This window comes from Eptatretus burgeri, chromosome 16 (assembly GCF_056783735.1).
Source record: "Eptatretus burgeri isolate ZD-2024b chromosome 16, Ebu_testis_v1, whole genome shotgun sequence".
Lineage (NCBI taxonomy): Eukaryota > Metazoa > Chordata > Myxini > Myxiniformes > Myxinidae > Eptatretus > Eptatretus burgeri.
The window spans coordinates 13,683,724-13,709,886 of NC_140976.1; the positions used below are offsets into that span (position 1 = coordinate 13,683,724).

Genomic DNA, 26,163 nt, shown 5'->3' on the forward strand with positions numbered 1-26,163 from the left:
ACGTTCCGCATAGTGCTGGCCATAAGTTGTAGGCACGTTACGCGATAGTTGACACACGTCGACACGCGTTACTTGTAAGTTACTCATAAGTCGAAAAGCGTCGAGGTAATGTTTAGCGTACCCGAAACTTATTTCTAACCTATGAGTAACGTGTTGTAGGCACGTTTCGCGATTGTTGACACACGTTACTTGTAAGGTACTAAGTCAAAACGCGTCAATGTAATGGTTAGCGTCAGTGTTCCAGACTCCTTGTTTTTATTTTTTTTAATTTTTTTTTTTTCTTTGGTATGACGGTCATGTTGACACTTCGATTTCTAGTGTGGTTATAATATAATATAATTAAAAGACTGCCACTCAACGATTTAAATCAAAACCGTCATACCGAAGAAAAAAAAAAAAACGGAGTCTGGAACACTGACGCTAACCATTACCTTGACGTGTTTCGACTTATGAGTAACGTATGTCGACGTGTGTCAACGATCGCGTAGCGTGCCTACAACTTATGCCAGCGTATGCGGAATGTGTGTCATACGTCGAGAATTTTTCAACATGCTGAAAATTACTCGGTGTACAATGAATGACGTATGCCAGTGTACTACGACGTATGCCAGCGTGCTCTTAACGTATACAAAACTTACCCATGACTTATTCGACGTGTGCCAGCGTGGTTCGGCAAATTTTTCATACGTCGGCATACGCTGGCTAAAACGTCAAGGTGTGACAGCGGCTTCACACTTCGATGTCTAGTGCGGTCTTGATTTGAATCGTCGAGCCGCAGCCTATTAATAGCCTACGCCACGTGATCGTCGGCGATACGCTGCCGCGCTATACATAAGTTAGACTATCGTTGGGCATAGGTTGTGAACGCCAACAACACGCTCAGCATTCGTTGGTATAAGTTATCTATAAGACAATGAAACGTTCTGTGTACGTTACTAATACGTTATGTATACGTCCAACACGTTATTATGCACCCAAAAATAAAAAAAACCAATAGTTCAGCATACGCCAGCGTTTTACATACATTTTGATACGTTGCCATATGCTGGCTAAAACGTCAAGGTGTGACAGCGGCTTGATGAGCATAGATTTTGATGCGGTCAATGCACCTTCGTTAGCCATGAGATAGGAAATTTGTGGCCAAGTTTCATCAAAATTGTTTGGTTCTAGCGATAATGACTAAGTGTTGACTGACTGACTCACCTATGGGCACTGCTGATCACATAAGTTCACCTCACTAAAGTTCAGGTGAGCTCAAAATGGGAGATTTAATAAGAAATGTCTTGAGTTGTATGCACCTTGCACTTGAAGAAAAGAAGAGTAAAACTAGAGGGGGAGCACTCGGTAGAGTGCAAAATCTCCACCGCCAATACTGCTCGGTCACTCAAGTGAACCTGATATCCTATTCATTCAATTTGATGTCAACAGTGCTCAGAGTTATAGTTTGCAACTTTCCCTTTTACTTTTAACTTTTACATACTCAATTCATTCGTCATAACTAGATTCCTTGAGACAGAAATTGATTTTACATGGGTATATCCACCTGAAGTTCCAAAATCAGCCGCAATTATAATTTTGGCATGTTTTTTGTTGGAAATCACTTGAAACATGTAGAAATGCAAAAAAAAGAAATCCAAATTGTTGAAAAAAGTTGCAAAAATTTTTTTCTCCAACAATTATTTTGGGGGGGGGGGGGGGTTGGAAATCACTTACAACATGAAGAAATGCAAAAAAAAAAAAATTCAAATTTTTTCAAATTGACCGCCATAGCGGCCATATTGGACTTTGGACAAGTCCAAAATCTAATGGCATGATCCTTGGACCAGACCTAACCCCCCCCCCCACCAAGTTTCGTCGAAATCCGTCGGAGTTTTTCCGTAATACTGTTCACAAACAAACAAACAAACAGAAATGGGTGAAAACAGTAACCTCCATCCATCTTCGATGGCGGAGGTTAATGAGTGACATTGATATATTTTTTTTAATGTGTGGGTAAATTTACCATTGATTATGAAGATAATTTTTGGCCAAGGAATGACGTATGGTACAGACTGTCCACAAGGTCTTGTTTATTGCAACAAAACCAAAAGAGGTGCAATGGTCACATTTATATTTCTTTTATGTATGACATTTGGACATCTTGAGTCATGCTGCACATGAGTTTCCAGGTACCCCATTTTGGAAAACTCTGCCAGATCCAGAAATGATGTAATCTACACAATTTATTTACTTCACATAATATGTGAATACATTTCCACGCACGTGTGAAATGGTTTGTAATGTGAGACGTGTCGTGTGTACAGCTGTTCTGACGCAAGTTTTTATTTTTTATGTTGGTCATTAAGCATAACATATCATTCTCTTTGCTAATGCCACCTCCACTGTGTGTGTGTGTGTGTGTGTGTGTGTGTGTGTGTGTGTGTGTGTGTGTGTGTGTGTGTGTGTGTGTGTGTGTGTGTGTGTGTGTGTGTGTGTGTGTGTGTGTGTGTGTGTGTGTGTGTTTTTCACCCCCTCTTCGCACCCCTCCCTCCTGCAGTATATAGCAATGTTTGGTGAAGCATTGCTCTCCCCCTCTCTTCCACCCTTCCTCCCTCTGTCCTCTCTCCCTCTCCCCCTTCCTTTCTCTCTCCCTCTCTTTAATATCCCCGTCAGCGAAGTGACAGGGTGTATTTGCTAGTTTCTAATAAATAGAAGACCCTGATTGTGGGCTGTGACTCAATTTCTCCAAGTGGATGTTTTTGCATTTAACTTTTATATGTATTCACCTTGCTCCAAAATGCATTGCACCAATAACATCCCTCGAATATTACAGCGCGGCGACATCGTGCTGTTATTCTTCATCTGTTTGAATTAAAAAAATCAATTTCTGGGATGTGGGTATTACGAGCAGTTTGTGGAGGTCTTGGGTTTGGGAGGTGATACCGAAGAAGCCTTAGAGGTATTTGCACATACAGGATGGCTACACAGTGAGGGATCAGTTTATCATGTACACCACTATACAAACATGTATAAACTCAGGGTGCTTTTAACCAACTCATTGAGTCTCACCGGCAAAGCTTTGGAATATGTCCTAATAAATGTGAAGTTTTGAAGTAAATGGACCATGATGTTGAAATAACTGATCCCCTACTTTTAGAGTTAGACACTCTGTACATGCTGTCGTGGCCAAAAATATTGGCACCTTTGAACTTTTTTCAAATAATGCACCGTTTCTTTTTTTTGTATCCATATGTGTATCTTAAGTTTGCAGTGGAACAAAACAAAAAAAGCTGAAAAATTACTAAATCTTAGCTTATTCCACACAGAAATCCTAAAATGGCCTGGACAATATTATTGGCACCTTTCAGAAGTTGTTGGAAATAGAGATTTCAAGCAGGTGATTCTCCTTCACTTTAGAATTGAACTCACCTGTGGTGAGTTGTAGGTGCCTGCAGTATAAAAATCACTCATTCAACCAGTTTTAAGAGAGAAAAGGAGTCATTCTGCTGTTTTGTGTCAGTGTGTACCGCAATGAGCGTGGAGAAAAGAATGAAAACCAGAGAATTGTCTGAGGAGGTCAGACACAAGAATGTACCAAGCATGGACAATCCCAAGGCTGCAAGTCCATTCCAGAGACTTCGATGTTCCTGTATCTACCGTACGCAATGCTATCAGGAAGTTTAAGGCCCATGGCATTGTAGCCAACCTCCCTGGACGTGGCCACAAGAGAAAACTTGATCGAAGATTGCAGCGAAGGTCAGGTCAGGTCAGGTATGGGAGCATGTGCCAGAACAGCGCGTCGCTGCGTCCACTTTCCGCCGGTACTCCAGGGGCCTCCGTCTGGCCATCCCCCAGGCAGATGCCAGGCCCATCCCCATCTCCTTGAGATGATGGTCAACCTGCTGCAACCATGAGGCACGTGGTCGGCCCACTGGCCTCCTCCACTCGTGAGACTCCCTCGCTGAGAGAATCTGGTGAGCAGGATCAGCGTCAGGAAAACGAGCCACATGTCCATACAGCCGCAGCTGACGCTCACGGACTATGCAGGTAACAAATCTCATCCGAGTCTCTCTCAGCAACCGCTCGTTGGATACAAAATCCGACCAGCGATAGCCGAGGATTCTCCGAAGAGACCTGGTACCAAAGGAATTAAGTCTCCGTCTCAGATCCTTGGTCAAAGTCCAAGTCTCGCACCCATAGAGCAAGACTGGAAGTACCAAGGACCTGAGGACTCGGACTTTCGTCCTCCCGCACAGGTACCGGCAGCGCCACACCCCATGATCCAGTGAATCCATGACTCCCCAGGCCCGACCCAGACGTCTATTGACCTCCGGCTCACAACCTGCGGAGACATGAATATCACTGCCAAGGTAAGTGAATCTATCCACGACCTCAACATCCTCACCACAAACAGACACAGACAGGACAGCAGCATCCAAGATATCACCGAAAGCCTGGATCTTTGTTTTGACCCAAGAAATCCGTAATCCCAACGGCTCCGACTCCTCATTCAGCACCTCGAGGGCCCCCAAGAGGATGTCTAAAGTCTCCGCAAAGATGACGGCATCATCTGCAAAATCAAGGTCCGAGATATTGACATTGCCAAACGATGCACCGCAACTTGATCTCTCCGACATCCTCCCAAAAATCCAGTCCATACAAGTGCTGAAAAGTGTAGGGGCAAGTACACATCCCTGACGAACTCCAGTAACAACTGGAAATAAGTCCAGAGGCGGTACCACCACACTTCACAGCACTCTCAGTACCAGAGTAGAGTTCAGACATCAGATCGATCAGTTTCGGTGGCACCCCACGAAGACCAAGAATCCTCCAGAGGACATCCCGATTCACTGAATCGAACGCTTTACAGAGATCAACATAGGCTGCAAGCAGCCCCTGCGAAACTCTCGTCTGCGTTCGGTGAGGACACGAAGTGCAAGGATACGGTCAATCGTTGACCTCTTTGGTGTAAAGCCTGACTGCTCTGGACGCTGGTGCTCAAGCAGATGGTGGCGAACCCTATCAAGAATTATCCGAGCAAAGACCTTGCCCGGCACTGAGAAACAGCGTCACCCTCGGTAGTTGTTGCAGTCTTGGCGATCACCCTTCCCTTTCCAGAGAGGGACAACAAGGCCCCTCTTCCAGTCAGTTGGGATGATGCCTGTGTTCCAGGCAGAGCACAAAACTGCATGCAACGGCAGAGTACAGCATTTCCACCAGCCTTGAGAAGTTCGGCATGGATGCCACAGATCCCTGGAGCTTTGCCCCGTTTCAACTGGTTCACCGCAGCCCGTGTTTCCACAAGCGATGGTGGACCACAGTTGGTCGAGGGTCAGCAACAGGGATTGTAACACCCTTGACGTCCAGCTCGACAGCTGGGGGATCAGCCTGGTACAACCGCTCAAAGTAACCGGCCCAGCGGGCCTCACTTCAGACTCCTCTGTCAGAGCCTACCACTCTCTGCTCGAACTGCAGTGCTCCGAGGATGGGCTTGGATGAGCGTAATGCGCGAATTCCCCTGTAACGGGACAAGAATCACCTGTCCACAGGTGATGCTCTACCCCTCACAGATTCCTCGCACATAGGCCTCCTTGTCCACCCTCAGTGCACGTACAGTTTTACGCCTCAGCTCCCTGAACAGCTCAGCTCTGCCATTCAGCCTGGCCCTGCGACTCTGGTCAATGGTATCCAGTGTCCCTTGAGAGACAAAATTCTTCTTTGCCCTGCGGTGAACTCCAAGGCATCCACCGGCAACATCAAGGACGGTGGTCTTGAAGGTGCTCCACAACTCTTCAGGACCCCCAAAGCACCCAGACCCCCAAGTGTCCACTCAGCCTGTTCGCAAACTCCTCAGCTACTCTCTCATCCCTGAGCTTGGCAACATCCAGCCTAGGCTGGGATGGTACCATTCTCCAGGATTTAAGGTGCAGCTTTAGAGTTGCTACAACAAGCCTGTGGTCAGTGATTGAGGAACTGAGCACTCCGGTAGACCCTGCAGTTCTGGATCATCCTCCAACGACCGTCAATGAGGACATGGTCAATCTCCTTTGCCACACCGCCAGCGTTGGAATACCAAGTCCAGCGATGAGCTTGCGGGCGCTGAAACCATGAACCAGCCACCCTAAGTCCATGACTTCTTGCAAAGTCAAGGAACTTAGTGCTATTCTGGTTCATAGTTCCTGACCCATGGGGACCGACACACACCTCATAACCATCCCTATCAGTTCCAGTCGATGCATTGAAATCCCCCAAGACTAGAAGTGTATCTCGTCTGGGGCACTGATCAACCACAGACTCGAGTGTGGCGTAGAATGCATCCTTCACGGTGAGGTCACTCGCCTCAGTCGGAGCATAAATAGAGACCAGGGAAATGACACCTAAGGAGTGACGAATCCTTAATCTCATAATACGCTCGTTGACCGGTGTTACCTCAATTATCATTGGGGTCAGCTTATTGGACACAGCTACAGCAACTCCTTGGGTATGGTAACCATCAGAACGACCAGACCAATAGTAGGTGTAACCACCCACCATTATCTCGCCGCAATCCGGTCTCCGAACCTCAGAGAGAGCTGCAATCCCGATGTCCAAACGCTTGAGCTCAGATGATAACAGAGACAGGTGATCATCCTCTCTTAGGGATAGGACATTCCAGGCACCCACCCGAAGGGACCGCCTCAGGTTAACCCAAGGAGACCGCCGTCTGGTGGACGACACCTCAGCACCACTCCGACACACTCTCCCGCAATCTGACCCAGGGATGTTACCCCGTGGTTTCCCTCCTATCAAAGATTGGGGGTCCCGAAGGCTTTGCCCCAATCCCATCATCCGGTGAGCTGCCCTGCGAAGGGAAGCTGCACAGGAGGTACTCCCACGGAGTGGGTTTTCAGATTTTTTTGCGTTTTTGCGTTTTGCGGAATGAAGCGTTTTACGGTGGCTGGAGTGCAAATCCTGCCACCAACCTCCTAATAAGAAGTAACCCAACTGCAGGAGGACGTCCGCAGACACAGTTGGGCACTAGATATGGATGGCCGTTGGCTCACAAGGAGCTCCTCCGCCCTTTGAAGGATTGTTGCAGCGAAGCATTGTTCGAATGGTGGAGAAAGCACCTCGATCAACTGCCAAACAGGTTCAAGCTGACCTTCAGAAACAAGGTACGACAGTTTCAACTCACACCATCCGTTGGCAACTCGATGAAGGGGTTCTATGGTAGGAGGACCCCACTGCTGAGAGAGAGAGAGACATAAGAAAGCCTGACTGGAGTTTGACAAAACACACCTGAACAAGCCAAAATCCTTCTGGGAGAATGTCCTGTGGACAGATGAGACAAAAGTAGAGCTTTTTGGTAAAGCACATCATCTCTATGTTTACAGAAAACAAAATGAAGCCTTCAAAGAAAAGAACACCTTCCCTACAGTCAAACGAGGAGGTTCAGTGATGTTTTGGGGTTGCTGTGCTGCCTCTGGCACTGGGTACCTTGAATGTGTGCATGACATCATGAAATCAGAAGATTACCAAGGAGGCATTTTGGAGCACAATGTTCAACCCAGTGTCAGAAAGCTGGGTCTCCGTCAAAGGCCATGGGTCTTGCAGCAGGACAATGACCCCACACACACGCTTCAAAAAGCACCCAGGAATGGTTCAACACAAAACTCTGGACTGTTCTGAAGTGGCCAGCAATGAGTCCATATCTAAATCCCATTGAACACCTGTGGAGAGATTTGAAAACAGCAGTTTGGAGAAGGCACACTTCAAATCTGGGAGAACTGGAGCAGTTTGCACAAGAAGAGTGGGCTAAACTGCCAGTAGAGTGGTGTCGGAAGCTCATTCATGGATATCGGAAGCGCTTGACTGCAGGTATTCTATCCAAAGGTTGTGCTTCCAAATATCAAGTCGAGGATGTTAATAATTTTGTCAATGCCATTTCTTTATTTTCTGATTTAAAAGGACTAGTGCGTGCCTGTACATGCGTGACCTTACGTGCAAAAAAAAACAAAACAAAAAAAAACTTTCAAACAACCACACGGGCCATTCCTTCGCTCTCGTAAATGACGACTGGATTGGGGCATTGTGTTTATCTATAAATGCGCATAAGAAATCGAGAAATTATTAGAATATAGCAAGTCATCACTATCCGGAAGTCCGTATGTTGTCACCCGTAATGGGGAACGCGGCTGAGGATCTCTTCCCCAACGGCCACGCCGACGCAGCAACGTGTCCTGTGATTGGTAACTAAATGGCGCCCTTTCCCCATCGGCCACGCCTACGCAGCAACGTGTCCTGTCATTGGTTGGTAATTAAATGGCCATAACTTGGGAACCACTTGTCCGATTTAATATCAAACCTTGAAAAGGCACATACATACTCAAGCCTGGTGTTGGTGCAGTGGTTAGGGCAGCGGCTTGGGATCCAAAAGGTCCTGAGTTCAAGCCCCGTTGGGCCACTGAATGAATACACCAGGAGGTTGACTCAGCCTGTCATCCTTCCGAGATCGGCGAAATGAGTACCAGTATATTGGGCCGGTGTATACCCCGGTTAAAATAGGTGTACCATATCCCTGTGTCGTCAGAGGCGACCAGGGTTGCGTCAGGAAGGGCATCCGGCGTAAAACCTGTGCCAAATCACTATGCGGATCATACGGATGATCCGCTGTGGCGACCCCTAACGGGAGCAGCCGAAAGAAGAAGAAGAAGAAGAAGAAGAGAAGAAAAGGCACATACTCAGGTCCCCAGCAATATACCTGGCAAGTTTCAATGAGATCGGACCAGTGGTTGTTGAGGAACAGCGGTCACAGAGATTGCTGGAATTATAGATTGAAATATTAAGTGCTGAATCGAAAACAAAGGTTCTATAATGTTAACAGTGAAATAAAGAATTGTGGAGACCAAATACTTAAATTGTCAATTTCATGTTTAGAGAAAATTGTGAGTTATTTGAAAAAAGTACAAGCGCACCAATATTTTTGACCACGCCAGTACATATGTAATTTATTTCCTTCACTTCCACGTTCCCTCCTCCCCCCTCCCCCCCCAGGCCGAGAGATTAGCTTGCACGCAGAGGCTGCATTCAACACTCAAGCAAAAAGAACAACTTTGGATCGAGAACAATGCAATGCAAAGTGACAATGAGAACATGGTGATGATGACACTTCCTCTCCACTTTCCCTCTGCCCCCCCTCCCCCACAACACCTTTGGACTTGACCTTGAATAATACTGTTGGGTTGCAAACATTCTGTCAACTTTGGCATGCACCAACCCTGGCAGTGTGGACTGTTTTATTAATTGGAATTGATGTTTGAGGTGTTGGTTGTCATTTCTGATTGCATCAGTCGTCGTCTTTCGTCTGCACTCCAAGGCTGACGGGTAGCATCATTGGCTGAGGGCATGACTGTGCTGCTAATGCAACACGCTCTGTAGGTTAGGGCAAGAATTAGTAATTTTTATTTTAGGGTGCCGGCGATAGTTTGTCTACTCTTGTGAAGGACACTGTGGGATCTTTAACATCCACCAACTAATGCTGGCAGATGGAACTCCCAGTTTAACGTCCATCCAAGGGACGGCACACGCAGTGATGCCTCGGCCTGCTTGCGAGACACCAGGATGAGTTTGTGGCTTGTCATATTTCAACCCAGATTAGTGTGCGTGCATACCTCTCGAGTCGAGGCCATCCTGCCTCACTCTCAATCCAGTTTCTGTAATCGTGGTACGTGCGGTTCTCCAGTGGGAAAATCGATTATTGTACTTGCCTAATGTCTTCCAAGTTAAAAAATCGATTATCGTACTTGCCTAATGTCTTCCAAGTTAAAAAAAAATCTGTTCATGGTTGTATTGCTTTTATTTTGCAAAATCATGTGACAAGCATTTCATATGTATTATCTTCAACTATGACCAATTTGAAAGGAGATAGATGAAGTTCTCAAAACAAATTGTATTTTAAGTTATAAATTTGCCTTTTTGGGGGGGGGGGGTCGACTAGTTGAGGTGACTTTCTTGGGGGTGGGAATCCTGTCCCTCTCACTGCAGCGGTTTTTGGAAGAGGTTCTTGAGAGTCTTTGTCCGGCTCCTGAAGGGAAGAAGGATGGTGAACCGCTATACGTGCAGCCCACCTGTCCAGAGGCCTTGCAAAAGCTGCGGATCAAGTTGATCGATCAGGTGAAGGACCTGGAGGCGAAGTTGGCCCATCACAGTGAACATCTAATTGATGAAAAAGCCAGCTTGGAAAGGAAAATCCGGTGAGCTTTGAGGTTTTTTTTTATTGAAAAAAATTTTTTTGAAGGGTTTTAAGTGTTCAGTGAAAATTTTTTTAAAGTTTGGCCTCATCTTTCCATCGACTATTTTTTGTCCAAAATCCCTTGGAACTCCAAGTCGCCACTGTGTGTGCAATAGACATCACCCAGCTTTGTCAGCCGAGGGGATTGGGAATAGACTTGTACATCCTATGTCTTCTTCCAAGGACAATAGCATTGTTAAACATCCTCCTGTCCCCCACAGAGAGCGGGAGGATGCTCTGAAGGAGCGTGTCGACCAAAGGAATAAAGTGCAGCAGCTGCAGGTGACCCCGTTATGAAAAGCCTTCGAGATTTGGAGCACAAGCTGATAGAATGAGGTTTATGGAATGTAATTTGCAGCTGTTAGCACACAATGCACAATGGGGTGGAAGTGACTGCATTGGCAAAAAGCATTGGGCCTGCAAGCTTTTAAAATAAAAGAAAAGAAGAAAAAAAGAAGCCTCCCAACATAAATTCGTCCTTTGCCGTTGAGGATGGCTGACAATGTGCAAATGGCTTTTCCCCGGTTTTTATTTTTTGCTCATTTTATAATCGTGGCTGTGCACCGTGCTCAATGTGCAATGATTGCTCTTTGCAGGAGAAACTGAACGCTTTGGAGGCGGAACTTCGAGAACGTCAGCAGTGCCAAAAAGATGCCGAGGTAACGTAGCCTGACAGTGTTGTGATTTGCACGGATCGGTCCCGAATAAGCGTATCCAAAATGGGGCATGGGGGGTGGGGGGGCGAAATTACAAGGATTTTCACAGGAAAATTATTATTATTGGTTCACGAGTGCCAGCCAGTGACCACTATATTCGTTATGTCTGTGTTTCTGTCTGTTGGGTATTCGATGTAGTCGAAAAAAAAAAAAATCTCAAAAAAAAGTTTGAGATTTTTTTTTTTATACCCTTATTATCAGTATTTAAAATGGCAATTTCAGTTAATACAATGGCGATTTCGATGAAACTTGGTTGGTAGGTTCATTTCATGACCTAGTTGTGTGCAAATGAGAACTGTTGCCATGGACACCACCGTTGCCTAGCAATGGGACTTTGAAATTTTTGAAAAATCAGAAAATTTATTTTTTCAAAAATCGGGCCACGATCGACTGTGGGCAGTACATTCAGCCATATTGTCAAAAATTTCCAGCCGGATCCTATGAAAACTGTCAGAGAAGATAGACTTTGAATGAACCCTGGTCGAAAACAATAAACAAACGAAGTTAGTTATATCTCAGAGACTATGAGTCAGATATACACAGCAATGCCAACCCTCCCGATTTCATCGGGAGGCTTCCGAAAATTCACCCAAACTCCCGCCCTTACGATCACTATCCTTATCCTCCCGAAATTTTGATATTTTTGCACTGTTCACTAATCAGAATGTACTGGTATGAGAATTGAATGAAAAGCATCGTCTGCTACGTATAGCATGTGGTAACTCCATAACGTTCGCTGCTACCAAATTGTACGTAAAAAATTGCAAATTCAAATGAGGAGCAGCGAAACATTGGGTCTGGATCTCGCTTATGCGATCATGCACTGAGATTTAGTGCATGCGGTTTGTGTGCAATACAGTGCATGCGGTATGTATGCACAGTGTATATGCATGCGATACGCTCACTGCATGCAGCTGGGCCCCGTACCAGCCCGGCGGTCGCGACCACCGTGCGGTGTTTAATTTAACAGCCGCTACAGTTCTACGAGTCGCGCTGCAGCTGTGGAACATCGACTTCGAAGTTACCGATGCTTCAAGCCCTCGATGTTGATTACGAAATGGCAGAAAAGAAAGCTTACGAAGACCAAGAAATGGTCTCAGAAGTACAAGACCGAATACAGTCTCCAATACCCGTGTATTCGAAAGTCTGAAAGAGGAATTCATCATGCGTATTGTACAGTATGCAGCGTTGATATTTCAGTTGAGCACGGAGGTCGCGATGATATTCGGAAGCACGTTGGAAGCAAACGGCACACAGACATTGCAAAGGAGAGATCTTCGAGCACGAGTACCGGTACACTTCTGAATTATTTCACCAAACAAGGGACAAGCGAGGAAGAGGATGTTACCCAAGCGGAACTTCTCTTTAGTGGATTTATTGTGGAACATAACTTGCCCATATCAGTCTCAGATCATGCTGGACCTCAATTTCAAAAGATGTTTCCAGATTCAAAAGTTGCTTCAAAGTATGGATGTGCAAGAACAAAAACTTGCAAGATGTGCAAGATGTGCAAGAACAAAAAAAAAAAAAAAAATTAAATAAAAAAACAAGAACAAAAAAGCAAGAAAAAGAAAAGAAAAAAAAAAGAAAAAAAAAAAAAGAACAAGAACAAGAAGAAAAAAGAACACTGGTCAACAATTTTTTACTTTCTGAATGTTGTCTAGATTTCTACAAGTGAATTAGGGTATTCTGGCACTGCTGAATCAGGAAATGGCATCCGTTTCTCTCCATCAGGTCAGGTTTTGTGCTAAGTTGATTTGAAAAAATCAGATCTTGTGACAAAATCAATAACATTTTTGTGGCATTATCAGCTGATTTTTGTCAACACATATCATCCTAAACATGTTTTTAAGAAAAAAATGTTTTGCCTACAACATTTATTGATTACATGATAGAAACATCGATTACTGTCATCTGAATGGTGGGCATTGATAAAGGTAAGTACAAGTAAATTGCATGTTGCGTCACCACTGTTCAAACTTCAGGGCTTGAACTTCCGTTTCTTCGAACTCCTGGAATGTTCAGCGGCAGGGAGGTCTCTCTTCAGATTCCAACAGTAGTCAGCCATCATGACTGCGTCCCAGCGACCCTGATACCTGGTCTCCATCTCCTTCATGTCCTGATGGAATCTCTCCCCTGCTCGTCACTCATTGAACCCAGGTTCTCAGGAAACCGGTTCATATGTGAAAATAGGTAGTGCATCTTGATGCTCATGTTGCAACCCAGGTTTCTGAAAGCAGTCAGCATGTTGTTGACAAGTTCTGCGTAGTTTCTGGCCTTATTGTTGCTGAAAGTTCTTCACTACCAAAACAAATGTCTTCCACGCTTCCAGTTCCACTTCATTCATTGAGTTTTTGAACTCTGGATCTCTGATGAGCTGACGGATCTGAGAACCATCAAAGATGCCAACTATCAACTTCTCCATGGTCAATCCTGGAAAAGCCTGGCACAAGTAAGTGAAGCAGTCACCATCTTTGTCCAGAGCCTTGGTGAACTGCTTGATTAAGCCGAGCTTGATGTGCAGCGGTGGGAAGAGTATTCTGTCTCTGTCCACCAGAGGGTCGTTGATGACGTTCCTTTCTTTGCATGGCACCAATTCCTCCCGCACAGGCCAGTCCTTCTTCGTGTAATGCTGAGCACGGTCCCTACTATCCCACATGCATAGAAAACATGGGTACTTGGTGAAGCCAGACTGTTGTCCCAACAAAAAGTTCACCATCTTCAGGTCAACACAAATAAACCACTTATGCTGATCATAACCAATTTTCTCCAGCACGTACTTCACCGCTTCATACTTCTCCTTCAGTGTAGTCGAGTGAGCGATGGGTACAGAGGCAAACTGGTTGCCGTTGTGTAGCAGAACACATTTCAGTGATCGCTTGCTGCTGTCAATGAACAGTCTCCAATCTTTGGGTTCGTACTGTGGCACTCCAAGCTTGAGCAGAAGCGCATGTCATAAATTGGCGCATGTAGGTATTGTACATTCTTCAGAGTTCGTTATTTCAAGAAATACAACTTTTTTGTATCACATTATTACAAAATCTGCCCCATTAACTTTAGTTTTGATCCACGAACTTTATGCTTTGCCTCACCAATTTTTGGAAGATTTTGAGGTTTTATGACTTCAAACTGATCCCTTTTCGACATAATCACCTAGAACTATCGTACCTGAATACTTCTTGTCATTAAAATAATTATTTCCAATTAAAACAATTATTTGACATGACATTTTACCCCACCAACTTCTTCTAAAATGCTCCACACATGCGTACATGTGAACAAAAATGTAAAAAACGACATGTGGCCATATCTCAAAAACTTGACCTGATTGAACAAAACTAATGTGAGTTTTGGATTCAGCGCATCAGATTCGTCCTAAATCAGCTTAAAAAATGCAGACAACAAATTTGTTGTTGACCAGTGTAATTGGTGAGTTGTCAAATGTTACTGCTTCATCTATTGCCGATATTGCTAGACTAGCTCCATTTAGCCTAGCTACAGACGGTAGCAATGACAGTGGTGAGGCCCAGCTATATCCTGTCCTGATTTCGTACTATGACAACAGTGCTGGGATTGTGAAGCAAGGTTTGCTAAGTTTGCCTGCGTGCAAACAAGATTCCACTGGAGAAAACATTTTCAAACTGCTTGATCATGAGTTCAGTGACAGGAAAATTCCGTGGGGAAATTGTGTTTCCTTTTGTGCTGATAATGCCTCTGTCATGGTGGGCAAGCACAAAGGAGTCGCTGCTTATATCCACAAACAAAATCCAGAGTGCAACATCATGGGATGCCCTTGCCATATGATGCACAATACGGCCAAGAAGGCGGCTCAGGCCTTACCCATTGAATTAGATGACTTTCTCATCGATATTTACTACTACTTGGACAAAAGTAGTAAACGCGTCAAAGGAGTGAAAGCACTGCAAGAACTCTGTGATGCCCCGACACAAGATTCTGAAGCATGTCGCAACAAGGTGGCTGTCCCTTGGTCAGTGCCTAGACAGGCTGATTGAACAGTGGGAGCCACTTCGCCTCTTCTTCAAAGAAGAAGTACGAAGAAAAATGCAACCAACTGTAGCCAAGACTCTAACAACGAGCAAGAAGGACGGCACTGTATCTACTGCCAGTACTGGCACTGCAGGATCAAGCACTCGTGGAGCAGCATTCACCACTACCACTGCAGTATCTGCTGCGAAGAAGACAGCAGGGACAGCACCAAAACCAATGCTGAGAGCAGGTAGCATCACCGGCCCTTCATCACGTTCATCTACAAAGTAGATTCCTTCAGAGTCGAGAAAGACTGTGATAGTCCCATCTACAGGCAAGAAGGACCCAAGTTAAGTTCTGCTTTTGCCAAATCACTTGATAGAAGCTCAGCAAAACCTTCGAATCAGAGGTCTTCTTCCTTGGCTGCACCTACCTCAAGCTCTCTCCTCAAACGTAAAATTGGATCTGGTACTACGAGTCTGACCTCTTCTGCTGGCAGTAAACGCAAGTGTGATCGCCCTGCGGCTAAGTGTACTACGAGTTCTACAACTAAAAGCGCATCTTCCTCAAACACTGTGCAGGAATCTAGAGAAAAACGTGTCAACAGGATGTTCTTGTCTCCACAAACAAAACTCTATTGTTTCTTCCTTCGATATGCTAACAAGCTTTTTTTGAGAAGGGGAATCTTCTGCTCCAAAGAGCCGAACCCTGTATTCATCTCCTGCACGGAGAATTGAATGGTCTTCTGAAAGATATCTTCGTGTGGTTTTGGAAACCATCGGTGTCATCGGTTGCTCTGGTAAATGTACCCTTCTCTGACAGAAATCATCAGAAGAATGATGAGGTCCTCATGATTGGGAACGATGCCAAACTGTATATAAGGGAACAAAGGAGTCTCAAGAAATCCACCTTCACTCTGAGTGAGTCAGACATCCAAGGTTTCTTCAGTGCAGTTCGCTCATATTATGTGAGAAAGCCTGCAATTACATCTTCAAAACCTGGCCGCTAGATGATGAATTAGCCAAGCATGCTCAGGTGCTGGATGTTAAGCTACACCAAGAAGTGGGGTTTGACTGTGTGGAGTTTTTCATCAAGAAATTCCCCTGTCTGTTCAGTGGCGGTGATAGTGACATAGACAGTCTTGAGGAAGTGAATTCGCTCACTACCAGGCAGACGCCTCCATAGCTACAATTGCTACTGAGACAGTGAGAGTGGATGAGCAGTGGCATCGGATTTCACAGCTCACAGATCCCTGCACTGGTGCCAAGAAGTATCTAATTTGAGCAAAGTGATGAAGGGAATCTTGGTCATTCCTCATTCGAACGCATCATGTGAGCGGGCACTCAGTCTTGTACGGAAGAATCATACTGAATTTCGTCCCAATTTGAGTGTCAAAACCCTGGAAGCTCTCTTAATTGAAAAACTAGCTCATAACACCCCTTGCTACCAGAGAGAATACAGCAAAGACATAATCAGAAGGGCTAAAAGAGCCACACAGCTGTCACTCAGCAAAGCTGCCATGGAAAAAGCAAGCAGCAGTAGTACCAGCCAGTAAGGGAAGAAAAATATTGCTTCTTTTGTGCTTTTTGTTAATCTTTGATTGTCCCCTAACTTACTAATATTAACATACATGTAACATTAAAAAGTGCACAATTTTCCCCTTTTTTTGTTCAAAAAGTGGGAATTCTTAACATGTTAAATGCTCCAAAATAGGGCTCAGAGGGCACTAGAGAGCATCTAGAACCCCAGAGCTTCCAGGGCCCTAAGGCGGGCCCTGGACCCCGCCGCAAGGGTCGAGCGCTCCGCGCTCGAGATGTGCGCTTCGCGCACATTATTTGGTGTCGGTTGAAAATCCTCCCTAATTCTGATTTCCAAAAGTTGGCATCTCTGTATACATGAAACTGGTATGGTAGGTTCATGGTATGTCCTAGTTATGTGTGAGAAAGAACCGTTGCTATGGACCCCTCCGTTGCCGAGCAACGGCCGAAAAACCTCAATGTGGGGGTGTTTTAATGAAAAAAACAATCTGCAGCATTAACCCTTGAAGCTAGAATCATGACTTTTCTTGTGCTTAATCCTCAGGTCATTCCCTATCGAACGGTCCCATCGCGTCAGGTTCTATTGGGTAGTCGACTACCCATGTCTGCCTCCCGGCTTGTCTCTGTGTCTGTCTGTCCAGAGCATAACTCCGTGGACTTTGATCCGGTCTTGATGAAACTTGGTTATGTTCAATATCAATGTCTAGTTGTGTTTTCCTGGATGAGGGCATGCTACACCCATTGTAGGTGGAGCCACGTCCAAAAAATAGCCATTTTTAGGGGTAGTCAGATTAAAAATCTATCTTGTCCTAGGGAATTGACTGAATGGAATGGGTTTTTCGATATTTGAATAGCAAAATTAATTATCTAAAACTTGTCGTTGTCCGATTTTTTTTTTTTTTATTTTTTTTCATTTTTGTCCCAAGGTCAAAAACTTCGAAAATTGCAAATTTTGACATAAAAATCATACGACCGCCCAAACTTTGAGAGCTGGGATGACAATATTTTTTATGCATAATCTTGAGGTCATTCCCCACCTAAAGTCTTGAAACCATTTTGCTCTATCTTGAACACCTTGCCAGTGGCGCCCCCTTCAAGTTTGTTTTTACGCTGATTTCATAGTATGGATAATCCGAGGAGTGCGAAATGCTATATAGCCTATATGATGTTTTATTGTTCCTGGAATGTTCCAGAGGAAGTTTTGCACCAAAGGTCATAATCCTTGACCTTTGACCTTTAAAGGCCACAAAGGTCATTTTCAAAGTTGTGGGAATCGAATCGGGTTTTCGACCTTCGACGAACTAACTCCATTAAGCTATAGTACGTATCCTGTTTCCTTATTTTAATGTCCACAAACATTGTTTTGTGACCTTTAAAGGTTATGCAAAGGTCAAATTTTGAAAATTGTTGAACGAAACCGGGTTTTCGACATTTTGCGTCTAATAATCTGTCACTCGTACCACATCATCTATCTATATTTCCAGCAATCTGTGTGTGTGTCTGTGACCGCTGTTTCTCGACAACTGCTGGTCCAATCTAATTGAAACTTGCCAGGTATATTGCTGGGGCCCTGAGGATGTGCCTTTTCAAGGTTTGATATTAATCGGACAAGTGCTTCCCAAGTTATGGCCATTTATTTACCAAACCAATGACAAGACACGTTGCGTGGGCGTGGCCGATGGGGAAGGGAAGCTCAGCCGCGTTCGCCATTACGGGTTACAACGTACGGACTTCCAGATCAATTACGGGTTACAACGTACTGACTTCCGGATAGTGATGACTTCGTGTATTCTAATAATTTCTCGATTTCTTATGCGCATTTATAGATAAGCACAATGCCCCAAGTTATGATCGTTTTCATATTAGACGGTGCATAAATTTCGGTAACATCAGAGTGCTGGTATTCTCCGAACCAGGAAGTAATTTTTTTTTCTCTCTTCTCTTCTCTTTTTGTTTTTCCTTGCCACGACATTGCGAAAAGGAAAAAATACGTTTGCGCTTGCTAATTGAATAATTGGGTATTAAAACTAAATTGCGAATAATCGTAACTGCGAATCATATTAGAACTTCCGGGCCACGCACCTCCGGGCACTCGAGAGCGAAGAAACGGCCTGTGTGGTTGTTGTTTGTTGCTCGCGGTTTGAATATTTATTTATTATTATTATTTTTTTTTAACGGGCACGTACTGGTGTTGATCATTTTTCGAACTTGGTCAAAAATTATCACATTGTCTCATCCTTGACTTCTGAAACTATCTACATCATCAAATACCGCTCGTGAACCATTGTCGTCTTCAGACTTGTACCTGACGTTTTTTATTTTGCATTTTTGTCGTGCAAATCTCTGGATTTACAAATAAAAGTCCTGTACGACAGTCCTGTTGGAGGTAAATCCAAAATACGTTCGTGAAGATTATATAATTTTTAGCACCGTGTTCTCTCCGAATTGCCCTTCACATTTTGTCCTTGCAATTTATGCTTCCTATACCCTTTTTCTGATTTACCTTTGGGTTCGATTCCTGACCTGAATACAAACTGTCATCCTGGTGCTTCACAGGCAGGGCATTGCATTCACTAAGTGTGCCGTCCTTCAGATGGACGTTAAGCAGGGTCTGTCTGCTGGTGTTAGCTGGTCAATGTTAACGATCCAACTGCTTTTTGGAGACGAGGCGAGGTATCATTGGCACCCTAACTTACAAGTGGTCACTGCATCCTCATATAATTTGGGTTCGTGTTAAAAGTTTGTTTTAGGGATGTCATTTCAAAGTATAACATGTATAGTTTGTAATTACCGCAAAGGTAGAAGTGAAAAATAAACCTTTTACTGTGCAAGTATCCATTGATTCATGAAACCACCTCAGAGGGACAACATTGTTCAGACACGGGTGCTCTAAGTGTGAAGGTATTTGACACCGAGTTCTTGCAGGGCAGGGCAGCCAACACTGGCTGCATAATGCCAAAGTTTGTGAGATGCAGTTAAAGGGTTGTTGCATTTTTCTTTGCACCTTCAGCTGCAATCAAGAGGGAGAGAGAAAGGAAGGGGGAGAGGGAGAGAGGACAGAGGGAGGAAGGGTGGAAGAGAGGGGGAGAGCAATGCTTCACCAAACATTGCTATATACTGCAGGAGGGAGGGGTGCGAAGAGGGGGTGAAAAACACACACACACACACACACACACACACACACACACACACACACACACACACACACACACACACACACACACACACACACACACACACACACACTTGGACCCCATCACTGTAGTGGGTACCAGGAAACAAGTGCCACACCAGCTGTTTCTGCATGCATCCTGAACAATGGAAATGTCTGCCACACATCAATCTGTCTGTGGTCCATAAAATTAACCTGTCTGGGAGTTCTTGCAACAATTTAAATTTTAAAAGGCTCTTCTGGCTAAACAGTTGCATTGACTCCACCTATTTGGCATGAGTTCAGCAGAGATACAACCCCCTACATCTCCGTAGGATTATACTGCAGCCAATACCGGGAAGATGATTGAATTCTCAATTTTATAGATCATTCCACCCATGAGAGGGATGTTTGAAGTGGGAAGGGGATTGAACACTGAGTTGGGGGGGGGGGGAGGAGGTTAAGGACTTGAGGACTTGGGGTTTGGCAGGGGTGGTTGATCACTTGGGATTTTGAGGGGGGGGGGGAGTTGAGGATTTTGTCACATTTTACATTGTGCAGATGTTCCTCTGGTCTCTGCTGGTGTATGCCCATATATACAATCTATACTAAGTGTGTGTGAGTGTGTCTCCTCCATAATGTCAAAACCATGAACCTTGCAGCCTGAAACTTTACACGCAAACTAAGAAAACTCCAAGGAAGTGCAAGAGTGAGAACTGGGTGTTTGGGTTAATTAAAACACCCCTTTTGAAGATCATTAATGGCCTTATTTAATTATATCCTTTATCAAGCACCATCCTCGACCACCTCGCTCTCTGGGGTCTCAAGGCGTATCCTGGGTTACATTGCTGGGCTCTGAAGCCGCCATTTTTGGCCTGCTCAACCATGCCCTGACTTAGAACAGGCCACAACGATTTCTTAACGATAGTTGTTTTTTATTCTTTTTTTCCACTTTCCTCAGTCATATTATCGAATGTCTGTTCATCATAACTACAAACCTCTGTAAACAATGCTTTTGCCAGTGTTATAGTTTTCAAATTCGGAGCTTGGAGCGATTTCATGCATTATATGATGCAATTTTCCACGATCTACTCTCGCGGAGTAATTAAAGTATATCATCAAAATATGATTTCGGCTTTGAGGATCGGATATCGTCAGGACGAGCTCCCCTCTCCCCACCTGCCTCTTTCTCTTTCCTCTGTCCCATCCTCACTCCACCCCAGCCTAATACCGAGCAGCACCCTCCCACACATCTCTGTCGCCGGACATGTCTGGGCGGTATTTATAGTATGACTGCTACAAAATGGATTTCAGACATTTTGTTTCCATCTTCACTGTTATTCGATGCAGAAGCATTTTGATGAGACTGTATGAATCGTAATTAATGCTCCACCACACGTCTGCCTTCCCTTCCTCTCACCTCACACTGTCCTCGCTCCCCCTCCCTCCCCTCTCAGTATTCCTGTCAGTGACAGTGAAGTAATGGGAGGTGTTTGCTCGTATACATATCTCTCTCTGTGTTTGTATGTATTCGATGCATGGCCACATCTTTTAAGTTCTAAATTCAGGGTACAAATACGTGTGTGTGTGTGTGTGTGTGTGTGTGTGTTGGTGAAAATTCTCTGTAAATGTGTTCCATGTCGTCACATCTAGTGGTGGGGGCAGATGGTATTACAATATCCAAATTTCCTTTGGCTACGAAGTGTTGCTTATTCATGTTTCTCTTTCCACGCAATGCTGGGTAAATCTGCTCGTAGAGATATATATATATATATATATATATATATATATATATATATATATATATATATATATATATATATATATATATATATTTCTTCGTCTTTCGGCTGCTTCCGTTAGGGGTCGCCACAGCGGATCATCCGTATGATCCGCATAGTGATTTGGCACATGTTTTACGCCGGACGCCCTTCCTGACGCAACCCTGGTCGCCTCTTATGACACAGGGATATGGTACACACATATATATATATATATATATATATATATATATATATATATATATATATATATATATATATATATATATATATATATATATACACACACACACACACACGAAGACCCTGACATTTGTGGGGGATATGGTTCTGAAAAATGCTATGAATGTCAGGGCATTGTTTCATTGGAGAAAAAGGGGAATAAGTTCCCGGTGGTTCGTGATTCATGAGGGAAAATTACAAAATTTTATTCACACTTATGCACGTGATTACAGTTTCATTAAAAATAACAGCAGGTACTGTTTTCACTTTTTATTTAAGATACGATGTAACTTGTGATGTCATGAGTTAGAATCCAGTAAATTCCTCTGAAGAGGATGCAGGTGAGGGTGCTGAAGGGGACGCAGGTGAGGGTTTGGGTCAGCAGGTCAAAGCAGAAGAAGACAAGAAGAAAGAATGAGATTCAGGACATGCTGCACATAAGTAGCCTTGTAGGGGTGTGTGGGAAGTAGGACCATTTTTTTTATGGGGGATGGTTTATGCGCATGCAGAGCTGCTTTATGCGTGACTGGTGGGAGATGGTTTTGGAATTGTTTTATGCACGTGGCTGGAAGGAGAGATGGTTTATGTGCCAAAATCGTGAATACGTGAAGCGCAGGGCTGCTAAATATATCAAAGCAAGTCACATTTTATGAACCGTGATCAAGTGGGGTCTGCGAATGTCAGGGTTTTACAATACAGTAATCCCCCGTTTCTCGCGGGGGTTACGTTCCAAACCTCCCTGCGCTCAGTGAAAATCCGCGATGAATGGATGCCTCCCCAAAAAATCGATTCGTCTGGTCTGGTCGGTTTGGGTTTGAGGTGCCTGAGATCGACTAGTCTGGTCTGGTCGGTTTGGCAGTGATTGGGTTTGAGGTGCCGGAGATCGACTAGTCTGGTCTAGTCGGTTTTAAGGTGCTTGGTATGAGCAGTGCTCGTCCAACAGCGGCAAACCTTTCCTTCCCGAAGCATATATCGAGCACCTTTACCTTAACCTTCTCCTGGAGCGTCCCAGGACCTTCCTCTGGCGCTTCGGTTCCTTGCCAGAAGCCTTAGAAGGTGCACGGCGTCGTGGGGCTTGGAGAAAAAACGTAGAAAATATTCGTAGTTCACAAGCGAAACTGTCTCATGCGTTGTGTGACTGGTTGAGCACCACGCGTTATAATTTATTGCTTAAATAATTTATATTTTATATATTATATGTGTTGTATGCGTTTTATATGTGTTGTGTAACTGTTTGAGCACCATGCGTTATAATTTATTGCTTAAATAATTTATATTTTATATATTATCACTGCGATGTACCGGGGGAATCAGCAGAAAAAAATTAGTTACGTTCCAAGGTAAAACCCGCGATGAACTCGGGGCGCGATAGGTGAACCGCGATGAAGCGGGGGTTGACTGTGTGTGTATATATATGTATATATATGTATATATATATATATATATATATATATATATATATATATATATATATATATATATATATATATATATATATATATATATATATATATATATATATATATATATATATATATATATATATATATATATATATATATATATATATATATATATATGTATATATATATATATATATATATATATATATATATATATATATATATATATATATATATATATATAATATTGAATCGAACCCCCAACTTGATGAGACAGCAGGGCACAAATTATTTCTGTTATCCACTCTTCTTCTCTCACGAGCTCTTTGCGTCCCTGCTCGTGCGAGCTTTCCCCATTCGCTTCTGCCTTCTGCTTCTCACGATCATCAACCTCTTTCAAGGAACAAACATTCTCTGATGGACAAATTACATTGCGTTCTGTTCTGGTCTCTTCTTCTCTCACGGGCCCTTTGCGTCCCTGCTCATGCGAGCTTTCTCCATTCACTTCAGCTTCCTGTTTCGTCAAATTTGCTCTACTCTCTGCCCACAAGCTTTCTCTCTCTCCCATCGGTCTTCAGCTGGGTGTGGACGGGTCCACGACGTCACTTGTGGAATTTGCCACGCCATTCTGAGGGAACTTTCAATGCAGTTCCCCCACGCCTGGCGCGTGTGCAAAATGCCGACTCGCACAGTTCTGCACAGTACCTCGATCACGAGAAGTGCCGCACCTCGCAGGCCACGACGATCACCAAGCGTCATGAACATGCATGTGAGAGCATCCGATGGATTAACGACCACAGACCGGTCGTGCTTGTGAAATTAAACGATGCACGAATGGAGGGAACACAGAGGAATTTCGTGGGACCAAAGGGTAAAGGAAGTAAGATTGAAAGTAGCAGTGGGGGGGGGGGAGAGACTTTACAATGAAAAAATACAGCCGAGCCGACGCATGCCTTCACCCTCCGGAACAGCCCTTTGACAAGGGACAAGGACTATCTATACAAAGACTAACAAAATAACTGATCCTTGGGTCACCTGCATGTCCATGTATGCTCTCCCCCTGAGGTAAGTTTTCCAAAACCATAACGATATATTGTTGCGGGCTTTGGGTTGGGGGAGAAGACCACCAGGGGGGACGCTATCTCAGGTTCCCACCAGACTCTCCGGAATTGTAGGCTGTCACACACGGATAACTCTGACGCGGCGGGTCGCTAACTGACCGTGAACGCCAATAACTCAACCACGTGACTTGGGGTCCTCCATCTAGTTTATCCGGTGATCTTAAAAATAAGCACGTGATCCAATTACCAGGGGACCCTCCCTCGGTACGCCTTATCCGAACCGGATCACTTTACCGGATCAGATGCAGCCGAGGAACACTGTCAAGGACGTACCGGCTAAAAGGAACGGATCATTGGGAATAAAGTGCTGGCTCGGTTAGGATACAGACCATGCTGGATCAATGAAAGAAAAGACAAAAACGAGCTGGAAACATTTCCACAAAGGATTTATTAACAGGCAGGTGAGGAAAGGTATGTGGCACATTGAATGTTGTTTATTGTTGTCTGTGAGCAGAGATAGGAAGAAATGTGAAAAGTGTGGCAATAATACAAGCAACTTACAAAAGCAGACACAGAGCAGAGTTATCTCGATATAATTCTAGTATAATGTTGACTTAAGCAAGGACAGGCACCATGACACACACACACACACACACACACACACACACACACACACACACACACACACACACACACACACACACACACACACACACACACACACACACACACACACACACACACACACACACACACACACACACACACACACACACACACACACACACACACACCAAATAGCTAGTGAGCATGGGGGAAGTTCCGTCACAGTCTTTGGCATGACTCGGCTAAGATTTGAACCACTGATCTCCCAGACTGAGCATTCTACCCATAACACCACAGTATGGTTGATATAACCATTAGTCAAGGTAAATTATATAATGCAGCATTGCTTAAAAAAAAAATAATCCCTCCGGCACCCTCGGTGCAGGGACATAAAAAACAAACATCCTCAATGTCAGAATTTTCTGAGGGCTTTGGAAGAAATCCTTTGATTCGACATCCACCTTACACCGTTTCAAAGTAAAGTGAAATTGTGAAGATGCTCCAACTAATCAAATCTGAACCATTCAATTTACCTAATTAATAATAGTCCATCTTGACTTGTATCACTGGAGGTATTATCCTTTGAAAATAAAAACCCGTGGGATTTGAACGAGAGCACAGAATATAGAAGCGGTTGTCACTTAGGACAGTAGGAATAATTTCTGCATCTCCTCAGAATTGGGTGCAAAAGGGGGGAGGGGGGGCACAGGTGTGCTTCTGTAGATCAGCCTGTTTATCTACAAGCTGGAGCTATGGTGCAAAGTGAAAAACCTGCCTCTTCGGAGCTGATTTTCAGCACACACGATCTGTCTCGCCTGGGTTTGAATCTTGACCCAGCTAGAAACTGTCATCCAAATGTTTTGCATGCAGAAAAATAATAAGTGCGTGCGCCATCCCACGGATGGATATTAAATTGGGTATCCTGTCTGCCAGCATTAGTTGGTGTACTTAAATAAAGATTTTTTTTAATCCTACGGTGTTCCGTGTCCTTTGCGAAGAGGAATTGAGTTATTGTCGGCACCATTAAGAAATCACAAATTCCTATCCTGACTTCCACTCGGAAGGGAAAGGCAAAACACCCAGTTCAATGCCTGCTTTCGCAGCACTGAACCTGCCTTCGGTCAGAATAATAGAAGGAAGAATATATTGTTGCCCTTCTGGAAACCGCATCCCTCCAACACCAACGCAGCCAACAAACAGTGGTCCCCAGACAGTTCTTTCATTAATGTACGTTCAGATAGTCCCTTCCTTCTTGTCGAGTGGGACAAATGGGTCAGTGTGTTGAGTAAATCTCATAGCTCGGTCTGATTAAATCTCTGAACTTCATTCCTATTCTTTTTTCTCTATTCCTGAGGTAAATCCAAGCAAGAGGTCCTCACGAGGCTAGTAGGCACTCCACTCGGACACCCATCTGTAGAAACCACAGCTGCGCCCTTCGCGTAAGAATGC

The 26,163-nt window shown here is 44.2% G+C and overlaps 1 protein-coding gene across 2 annotated transcripts in view; it reads left to right on the forward strand.

Annotated features, from left to right (window-relative positions):
* Positions 1-26,163, forward strand: part of LOC147010554 (uncharacterized) — a 46,213-nt gene that overhangs the window by 15,574 nt on the left and 4,476 nt on the right. For both annotated transcript variants that reach the window (XM_085860439.1, XM_085860438.1), the window contains 4 exons: positions 9,013-9,114; positions 10,003-10,211; positions 10,471-10,531; positions 10,846-10,908. In XM_085860439.1, coding sequence (XP_085716565.1) covers positions 9,013-9,114; positions 10,003-10,211; positions 10,471-10,531; positions 10,846-10,908 — 435 coding nt within the window. The remainder of the gene's footprint in view (positions 1-9,012; positions 9,115-10,002; positions 10,212-10,470; positions 10,532-10,845; positions 10,909-26,163) is intronic.